Here is a 10,527-nt window from a genome sequence, read left to right as displayed (position 1 = left end):
GGGGGCTGCGAGTCGCGGCCGCGGCCTCGGCCTCCTCCTCTGGGGCGGCGGCTGAGGACAGCAGCGCCATGGAGGAGCTCGCTACTGAGAAGGAGGCGGAGGAGAGCCACCGGCAAGACAGCGTGAGCCTGCTCACCTTCATCCTGCTGCTCACGCTCACCATCCTCACCATCTGGCTCTTCAAGCACCGCCGGGTGCGCTTTCTGCACGAGACCGGGCTGGCCATGATCTATGGTGAGCACCCCTGTTGCACCCCCGCCCTCCACACCCCTCGGCCGCCGCGCTCCTCCTGGCGCCGGGCGGTGCTCCCCCTTCACTTGCCAACGTGTTCCGTTTCTTTTACGTTTCCCGCTGCGACGGTGTTGGTTCCCAAGGTCAACTGTCTGCATTTTCTGACTCTCTGCTACCGTTAAAAACAATTCCACCCCATTTCCACGTTTCTGCATTGGGAACCCAGGAAAACGAAAGGGACAGAGGTGGTCCGGTTCCGTCTGCCCCGTTCGGTCTCTGTTGCAACCCTCTTACCCAGCACCTTCCGCTCCAGTTGAGCTCGATGGGGTGTGTGTGCCTGCGTCGTGGCTGGAGGTGGGTGGCTTCCCAGGTGACCGCATCACCTCAGGGGACAGGCCACAGTAGGGAGTGGGGACGAAGTCTGAAAGTGTTTTTGCTTGTGTATGGGTTAGTGGGGCCTCTCGGACGCCACATCCATGGTCAGCCCGGGTGGGTACCCACTCCCGAGGTCCGCGTCCCCAGGTTTCTTAATGATAAAGTCAAAGCATGAAGTGTGCTGAAAGGTGAGCAGTGGTCCAGGACCCAGAGTGAGTGGCACCACCATGTCAGGCCTAGACGGGGAGACAGGCACGCCTCCTGCTCTTATGTCCCAAGTGGGAAGTTATATCCAATTACTTGCTTTCTCAAACGAAGAGGAGCTTTTGTATTCCTAAGATGGTAACATGGAGTGACTTCGAGGTACATTTCTGAATGTATGAAGAGAAAAAGTCATGGTTTTAATTCTGGAGTCAGCCATCTTTTGTTGTTAGGGGGGACTGATGCTACCCTCCTTTTCTAGATTTAATGGTACACAGTGTGTTACATGCATAGCGGTCAGTACAAATCTCCCTTTATTACATGGATGTCAGCCATAATCTGAGTCATCCCTCTTCCTCTGCTGTGCCCCCTGCCTCCCCCATCGCCCTGCCCATGACTCCAAAGTGGAGTCAGGTGTTCTCTTTTTGAATGTAATTCGGTGGTGTTAAAGCCCACGTTGGCATCCTCACACGAAATAGACGAGCCACTTTATGACTGTTCCCAACGGGGAAAATTGTATTTTATCACTTATACTGAGGGATTTCTTCATTCAGTTTCCATCCAGGTGCCCTGATAGAGAATGGAAAGCAAAAACCTTAACCTTTAATGTGAAAATTACCCTTGGTTCTGGGCCTTGCTTTTCATGTTTCTTGATTAGTTGTTAACAGCCGGGGCTCATGGCCACCAGGCCCTCGCAACCTAACCGTGTAAGGGGCAAGTGCTGTTAAGAGCCCTCTAGTTTTGAAGAAGTAGTAACCTACACAGATCTTGAAACAGGACCAGGTCTAAAACTGAGTTTGGTGATTGCAAATTATAGGTCTCAACACAGACTTTGGCCTCCATCCCTGACCGTTATTGAGCTCTATGGTTTGTGTCAGTTGGTGATAAATGACTGATGCCAGGCCTGCAGGTAAGCACGTGGTCATTGCAGGTGATTGACTCCAAGCCATGATGCAAATGAAAATTGCCTCTATATAGGTAACCATGAAAAAATTTTCATTTAATAGGCCCTAGACCCAGTTTCTTAAAGGACAATGTGAAATAGGAGGTAGATTTGACAGATTCGTAAATACGTGCTCAAGGGATGGAAAATAAATGGGGATTTAAAAATATATTTTGTGGAGAGTACTCAGTGTTCTGAGGAGTTCAATCACCTTTATCTTAAGGCTTAAAGACAACAGTGGAATTTTCCTTTGCTGATACGTACTTTTGAAACTCACCTCCATCTTTCAGCCATTTGGTTGTGCTACAGTGTACTGTTTTATTTTGTGAACAATCAAGTTACAATTCTGGTGTAACTGATGACTGTTCAGAAAAGGCAATATCATCTCAGCATTCCTGTGCAATTTTTTTCTATATCTCTGAGTATTAGTGTTTCTTTAAATGTATAAAGAAATTTAGTTTGTCAATATGTGATGTCTCAGGTTATGCCAAATATTAATATTTTAAGGATTGTCTGTAATTGTGAGAAAACATTTCTTCATTCTCTCAGGTATGTTTGCTCTTCTGCTTCAAGGTGCCCCTAATCTGAATTCTAATGTCATGTGGTTAGCTAATTATTCATAATATACTGAAGACTATTGGGATGGGGATTTTAAAGTGATTTTAAAATTCAGTTTGCAAATCTTTTAAAAAATTGTCCGCATTTAAGATGTACAACATGATGTTTTGATAAACACAGTGAAATGATTGCTACCATCAAGCAAATCTTTGAACATAAGTGAATCCAGTAAAAATTTTTCAAGACTTCTCTTTTTTAATAGTAAAAAATAAAATTTTACTTCTCTATATCGATAGAGGAAGTGAGTAATTGTCCTCTTGGCTCTGAATAAGGAACGACAAAAAGACCTAAGGAAACATTTTTTAAGTATCCACTGTGTGCTGGGAACCCAACTTAATTTCTGGAGGCAAACAATTTAACTTCTAAATGTTTATGAATGAAGGAGTTCAACTGTGAATTTCAAAACTCTTTATTTTGAGAAAAAGTTTTACAGTCTAATTTCTGCCACCTTTTTGTGTTTAAGTGATACTTTGAGAGGAACAGCATTTACATTTAAGATAAATTTATATCTATATTTATATATTTGTTGGCATAGTCATAAAATATCTCTGGAAGGACATGCAGTAGATGAGTAACATTGGTTTCCTTGGGGGAGAGGAACTAGATGGCTGTGAAGTAGGAGTGGGAGGGAGAGGTCATCGTATAACCTTTTGTTCTTTTTGATCTTGTAATAGCATTTTTTTTTTTTTTTTTTTTTGAGACGGAGTCTCACTCTGTCACCCAGGCTGGAGTGCAGTAGCGCAATCTTGGCTCACTGCAACCTCTGCCTCCCGGATTCAAGCAGTTCTCCATCTCAGCCTCCCGAGTAGCTGGGATTACAGGTGCCTGCCACCATGCCCGGCTAAGTTTTGCATTTTTAGTAGAGATGGGGTTTCACCATCTTGGCCAGGCTGGTCTTGAACTCCTGACCTTGTGATCCTCCCGCCTCAGCCTCCCAAAGTGCTGGGATTACAGGTGTGAGCCACCACGCCCGGCTGTAATAGCAGTTTAACATGCTCCTCAAATCACTCAATTTGACGCCTGCTTCTCCCTATTTAAATCACATTATGTTATCAATTTTCTTTGTGACCCTTCAATTGTTAATTGTGCCCATGGAGCTTTTCTGAGCCCTGTGTCTGGGATGGGGAGGATCTCTCTCTCTCTCTCTCTCTCTCTCTCTCTCTCTCTCTGCCTCCCTCTCTGCCTCCTTCCCTCCCTCCCTCCCTCCCCTCCCTCTCCTCCCTCTCCTCCCTCTTCTCCCTCTCCCTCTTTTTCCTTCCCTTTATTCCATTATCCTCAGAGAGTAGTCGATGTTACATTAGCAGTGATGTGCACAAATAGATCCCATAATAAGTGCTTGCTTGGGTGCAGAGTACCTAAGGAAAATAAAAGACACACTGTGAATGCTTAACGTTTAAACAGAAAGGAACTCCCCCCCGCCCCCCACCAAGAGACACTTGTAAGCATTCCTCCCTGACAGGCCAGGGCAGCTACAAGGGAAGGTAGCTACAGACCTAACTCCCCAGAGAGGTTGAAAGCAGCCCCCAGACCCCACCACTGGAGCTGCAGGGCAGCAGGGCACTTGCCTGCCACCAGTCTAACCTGTTTTGTCAGGCCAGGGAGCTCCCAGGTGCCTGTCTCTGTTATGTGATTAAGTGCCATCCTAAAGTTATTGGGCCCTACATGTCTGTGCAGCAGAAACAGAAAGTGTTTAGGGCAGGGAAAGGTGGTATAAACAGACCGTGCCAGTTCATTGTGGTTCTCTCTCAGATGTACGGTAGTTCCACTTCCCCCATAATGTTTTTGTGACAACTGATATGGATCCAAAATAATCTGACTCTGCCATGCTAACCCACCACCTGCTTCTCGCTTCCTCCTCCTCCTCCTCCATCACCACCCCTATCACCTTTCCAAAAAGATGTTGGTCAGCCCCTCTAGGTTCTATGGGTTGTGGGCTCACTGTTGCTGTGGTGGAGCTGGATTGCTAAGCACAGCCTGAGAGTGGGCTCATAGGCAAAGTCTGAAAGGGAAAAATGATGACTCTTTGCGGTAACATGAAATTAACATTTGAACCTGTAAGCAAACATTTTGAAACCATCTCCTTCCTGGTTAATCAGGAGTCCCCCCTTTTAAGAGCCCCTCACTTTGGTCCCAGGAAAAGCTTCTGCATAGTCTCACTTTGGTACCAGACAACCCTGGGTTCAAATGCTGGCCCTGTTACTTATAAAACTGTATAGCATTGGATAAACTCTCTGAGCCTTAGCTTCCTTTTTTGGAAAATTGGAGATTATGTTACCTCACAGAATTGCTGTGTTATTGAGATATTCTAAAGGGTTAAGTGCAGTGTCTGACACTTAAGCACTTGGTAAATATTAGTTCCCATTCTCATTTTAGGCTTTGTGATTCTTTGGCAGGCTTTACTACTTGAAGTTTTTTTAGTAGTGACTTGCTGTAATTTTAAAATGCATTAGGACACAGTTAGTGGAAGTGAGGAAAACTATATTTTGGGGTGGGCTATTGGTTAATACCTAGAAAAAATTTACAACACATCTACCCGTTTTTATTTTATTTATTATTGTTGTTGTTGTTATTATTATTATTGTTGTTGTTGTTTGAGACGGAGTCTCACTCTGTCGCCCAGGCTGGAGTGCAGTGGTGCGATCTTGGCTCACTGTAAGCCCCGCCTCCTGGGTTCACGCCATTCTCCTGCCTCAGCCTCCTGAGTAGCTGGGACTACAGGCACCTGCCACCACGCCCAGCTAATTTCTTTTTGTATTTTTAGTAGAGATGGGGTTTTACCATGTTAGCCAGGATGGTCTCAATCTCCTGACCTCGTAATCTGCCCACCTCAGTCTCCCAAAGTGTTGGGATTACAGGCGTGAGCCACTGTACCCGGCCCACACCTACCCTTTCATTCAGCATTTTCAATTCTTGGACTTTCAGAAATCTATCAGAAATATTTGTGCTAGCATGTTACAATATATAGACAGCAATATTTGTTGCAGTGGAAATAAGTTGTAGTACTCATCAGATGGGACTGGTTAAACTATAGCACATTCCCATAAAGGAATGCTATGCAGCTGATAAAAAGACGTGTTTTAAGATGTCCTTTTAAGGCTACTGTCCACACATAGTGTTGTGGAAAAAAGCAAGGCACAGAACATCATGTATAGTATTATCCTATTTGATATTTCAGTAACTATATACTGTATATACATAAACATGATGTATATAATTTATATGTGATATATGTGCTTTTCTGGAAGGATATGCAAGCTTTATCTTTTGGGAGCGGGATGAGTTCTTGGGAGAGAGAGAGGGGAGATGGTACTTTTCCTTTATATTCTTCTAAATGACCTGAACTTTCTTTAATACTGACACATTACTTTTGCCATTTAAACATTGTTTAAAAATAAAGCAAATAACTTATGTAGCAAAAAAATGCTTTATAAATATGAGATTGCACTTTGTGGTTACATAGCATTTTCCTTGGATTGTCAAAATGTTCTTTGTAAAGCAGTCTCTGGATATAAATAATACTTTTACTTATTTGAAAGTTATAAATGGAAGTAAAATGTATCTTAAAAAATAGAAAAATGACATTTACTAAAAACATTTCTTAGAATATTAAAAAGTTAACCTTTGTGGAATGCTGTAATTAGAAAAATCACAATTTTTCAACTTCTAATGATAGTTTATTTAGACAAGGGTTTTCAATGAATCCCAGAATCCTAGGTGAAAGGTTATTGGGGAACATGGTACTTGCACAGTACTATCACCCCACAGGTTGCTTGCCTGTTGCAAAGAAAAGAAGGTACCTTTACAGTGAAGAGGTCTGGCAGTCACCATCTTATAAGCAAGTCATCAAATGTATCCTTGCTCATTGTGGGACTGTCTAGTATCATGGTATACAGGAAGTATACAACTTTACCTATGTAGTATCCTTCCTGTATATGTTTAATCTGAATCAAATCAAGGACTTAGACACATCTTCCAGTTTCCAGGAAATACAGATGATAGAGAAAGAAGCTGTAAAACACCATGAGAAAACAATCAGATAAATTCAATATATGGGACGATCTGTAAGACAGTTCCCCTAGACTCTTCAAAAAGTCAATGTCAAAGGAAATAAAAAGGCCGGGTGACTGTTCTAGATTAAGGGAGGTCAAAGAGGCTAAATGTAGTATGAGAAACTGGATTGGCTCCTAGTTCATGAAAATGAATTATAAAAGATATTTTGGGGGTAGGTAGGGATATTTGAATGTAGACTGGGTATTAGATGATTTTAAAGAATTATTATGATTTTTTGTAGGTGTGATAATTCAGGTTATGCAGGAGAATGTACTCATTCTTTGGAGACGCAAGCTGAAGTATTCGGGGTGAAGTATATGAATCCTAATATATGCAACTTTCAAAAAGTTCAGTCAAAACTATACATATCACTTATATAGAGAAAACAAATATTGCAACATACTAGTTAACTGTTAAATCTAGGTGCCTAGTGAAAGGGTATGCTTTATACTCTTCTTTCAACTTTTCTGTATGTTTTGACATTGTTATTAAGATGAAAGATTGGAAAAGAAGTTAATCCCCCTCTTAGGTTGCAACCTATGAACTTCCCTGCCTGGAAGATTGTATAGGTGAGGCTGTGTACATCCTGTCTGCTACTCTCATTAAACTCTTTCTAGCACTGATTAACACTGTTTGACATTAGTTTACCTGAGGTGATGTTAGGCTTACGTGACTTGAGAATCAGTAACTTCTTTCTTCTTTTTTTTGAGACAGGGTCTCACTGTATCATGCAGGCTGGAGTGCAGAGGTGTAATCTCAGCTCACTGTAGCCTGGACCTCTTGGGCTCAAGTGGTCCTCCCACCTCAGCCTCCTGAGTAGCTGGGACTATAGGTGCTCACCACCGTGCCTGGCTAATGTTTTGGTATTTTTTGTAGACACAGGGTTTTGCCATGTTGCCCGGGCTGATTTCGAACTCCTGCGCTCAAGCCATCCACCTGCCTCGGCTTCCTAAAATGCTGAGATTACAGGCATGAGCTGCTGCACCTGGCCAGTAACTTCTTTTTCATTTTACTTTTTGTTTGATTCTTAAGTTCATGTACTTTTTTAATTGCCTCTGTTTAACATACAAGAGAATATGTGTTAGGATAATTTTCTCTTTCAGTTAAAGCATGCTACCTGACTTTTAATCAATATGGGCATTTATATTACAGTAATACTAGATGTTAAAACAAAACAAACCCAAATTTCAGTGACTTAACATAGGAGAAATTTGTTTTTCACTCATGTAATGGACCAGTGCAAGGGACTGGCAGGTGGCTCTCTCTACGTTGTGATTCAGGGACCAGATGCCTTCCATCTTGTGGCTTTCCCATCCCATATGGCCTTGGAATCCTCCTCCTCCAGTTGATGAATGAAGCAAGGAAATGAAGATCATATGGGGAAGACTTATGTGCTAAGCCTGGAAATGTTCCGCATCACTTTACCCACTTCTGTTGGACAGAACCTGGTTACAAGGCCACATCTAACTGGAAGGGAGCCAGGGAAATGTAGTCTAGTTGGAAGAAGAGGAACAGGTTTGGAAAGCAGCTAGCCAGTCTCTGTTGCAGTATTGGATGAATACTTTGTTATACATAATCCAGAAAAGAGAAGTAATAGGATTTGCATGTGATTTGTGTGTACCACAGTTTACATACAAATGTAAAGGACACTGAAGGATATCTTGGTTGCTTCCAAGTTTGGGCAATTATGAATAAGAATATTTAAGTTTCCACCCTTCAAAAACATTCACTATGTTGTTTCTAATAAAATAATAGTAGAAAAAAATAGTAACTGTTTATTGAGCACCTGTTAGAATAGTCTGTCACTCTGTTAAGTACTTTGTATACTTTAAGCCATTTAACCTTCACATCAAATGTTTGAAGCTCAGGCTTGGTGTGGTGACTCATGCCTGTAATTCTAGCACTTTGGGAGGCCGAGGCAGGAGGATTGCTCGAGCCCAGGAGTTCAAGACCAGCCTGGGCAACATGGCAAAACCCTGTCTCTATTAAAAATATAAAAATTAGCTGGGCATGGTGGCATTTCCCTGTAGTCTCAGCTACTTGGGAGGCTGATGGAGGATTGCTTGAGCCTGGGAGGTCAAGGCTGCAGTGAGCTGTCATTGCATCACTGCACTCCAGTTTGGGCAACAGAGTGAGACCCTGTCTCCAAAAATAAAGCTATTTGAAGATCCTAATATTGGTCCCATTTTCCCAGGTGAAGAAATTGAAACCTAGGTCAAGTTCCTCCTTTGTTTAGGGTCACATGTTTGAAATTGGGAAATTGGGATCTATTAAAGGATGAACTCAGTATAGCTGAGGATATATTTGGCCAGGATAGAGCAGAACCTGAATCCTGCCCCATTACCACTTCCCAGGAGGTCTCTGAGGGAAATCTATGCCCAGAGTAGAAAACAAAGCAAAGTTGACCCTTTTTTTCTTCTTTTTTCTTTTTGAGACGGTCTTGCTCTATCCCCCAGGCTGGAGTGTGGTGGCACGGTCTCTGCTCACTGCAACCTCTGCCTCCCTGGTTCAAGCGATTCTCCTACCTCAGCCTCCCGAGTAGCTGGGATTACAGGCATGCGCCACCACGCCCAGCTAATTTTTGTATTTTTAGTAGAGACGGGGTTTCACGATGTTGGCCAGGCTGGTCTCAAACTCCTGACCTCAAGTGATCTGTCCACCTCAGCCTCCCAAAGTGCTGGGATTAGGGTGTGACTACTGTGCCTGGCCCAAAGTTGACCCTTTTATGTTAGCTAGGACTTTTGCCCTCAAGCTCCAGGATAGAACAGTGAGGAATGAGGCATGAGGAATGAGTAGGAGCAAAATGCCTGCTCCTTTCAGCCCAAAGGTCACACTCCAGGTGTTATTCCATTGATATGACAGAAGGCTACCAGTGTTTTAGGGGAAAAAATGTTAAGAGCTGTTCAGAGTGCCTTCGTATGTGAGAGTAGTTGCTTGAAAACATTCTCATCTCTAGACCTCACTATCATAGAGGTGGGGAGGTGGATAGGGCTGGGTCTGTTCAGCTCTCATGTCTCTCTACTCTATGCTAGTTGTGATGGGCATATCAGAATCTTCTGGTGAGCTTTTCCAAACTACATTAGAATGTAAGCCCTGGGCAGACAGAGATATCTATCTTTTGTTTGTGCTGTCTCCCCAGACCCTAGAACAGTGCCTGACACCTAGTAGATGCTCCAGAAGTGTTTGTTTAATGCATTCTACTTTGTCTATCAAAAAATAAGATGTTGTAACACTACCTAGCATTAGAGGTCCTTCCTTCAAGTTCTTCCCTCCCCTCCTCCTTCCAGTTCTTATGCCTCAGCTTCACACTGACAGTGAAGTTTCTGAGAAGGAAACCTTTGTGTGTGAAAACATTTGCCTGAATTGCAGCAGACTGTTTAAGGAAGGAGGATTAAGGAATAAATGAGTATACAAATAATGTGTGTTTTCAGAAAAGTATGTATTTAGCTGATAAGTCACATGGTAGTTTTTTGTTTATGTTTTCTTTTGGTAAAATATATATAACATAAAATTTGCCAGTTTAACCATTTTTAACTGTATAATTTAATAACATTTATGATATTCACAAAGTTTTATGGCCATCTTGACTATTTCCAAAGATTTTTTATTGCTCCAAACAGAAACTCTTCCAGTTAAGTAGTAACTCCCCATCCCCCACTCCTTCTCCTTCTAGCCCCTAATAGCCTCTAATCTACCTTCTGACTTTGTGAGTTTGCCTATTCTAGATCATTCGATCATTCATATAAGTGGCTTCATATAATATTTGTCCTTTGTATCTGGCTTATTTCATTTAGCATAATGTTTTCAAGGTTCATCCATGTTGTATAGCGCATATATGAACTTCATTCCGTTCTGTGACTGAATAATACTGCAGTGTGTGTGTACATACACACACACACACACACACACATACACACTCCACATTTATCTATTCATCAATTGGTGGACACTTGGGTTATTTGCACCTTTTGACTATTGTGAATAATGCTGCTATGAACACTCACGTAGAGGTATGTGTTAGAGTCCTTATTTTCCTTCCCTTTCCTTTCCTTTCCTTCCCTTTCCTTTCCTTCCCTTTCCCTTCCTTCCCTTTCCCTTTCCCTTTCCCT

General features: G+C 42.4%; 1 protein-coding gene across 3 annotated transcripts in view; it reads left to right on the top strand.

The window, feature by feature from the left end:
- The first annotated feature begins 6 nt into the window (after window positions 1-6).
- The window catches only part of SLC9A7 (solute carrier family 9, subfamily A (NHE7, cation proton antiporter 7), member 7), a 137,842-nt gene continuing 127,321 nt past the window's right edge, over window positions 7-10,527 (top strand). For 2 of the 3 annotated variants that reach the window (XM_011938687.1, XM_011938688.1), the window contains exon 1: window positions 7-234. In XM_011938687.1, the coding sequence (XP_011794077.1) occupies window positions 69-234 (166 nt within the window). In that variant the 5' untranslated portion in view covers window positions 7-68. The remainder of the gene's footprint in view (window positions 235-10,527) is intronic. The other variant, XM_011938689.1, reaches the window with a different exon arrangement.

The sequence above is a fragment of the Colobus angolensis genome, unplaced genomic scaffold (genome assembly GCF_000951035.1).
Source record: "Colobus angolensis palliatus isolate OR3802 unplaced genomic scaffold, Cang.pa_1.0 Scaffold176, whole genome shotgun sequence".
Lineage (NCBI taxonomy): Eukaryota > Metazoa > Chordata > Mammalia > Primates > Cercopithecidae > Colobus > Colobus angolensis.
This window is presented reverse-complemented; position numbering and strand designations above follow the sequence as displayed.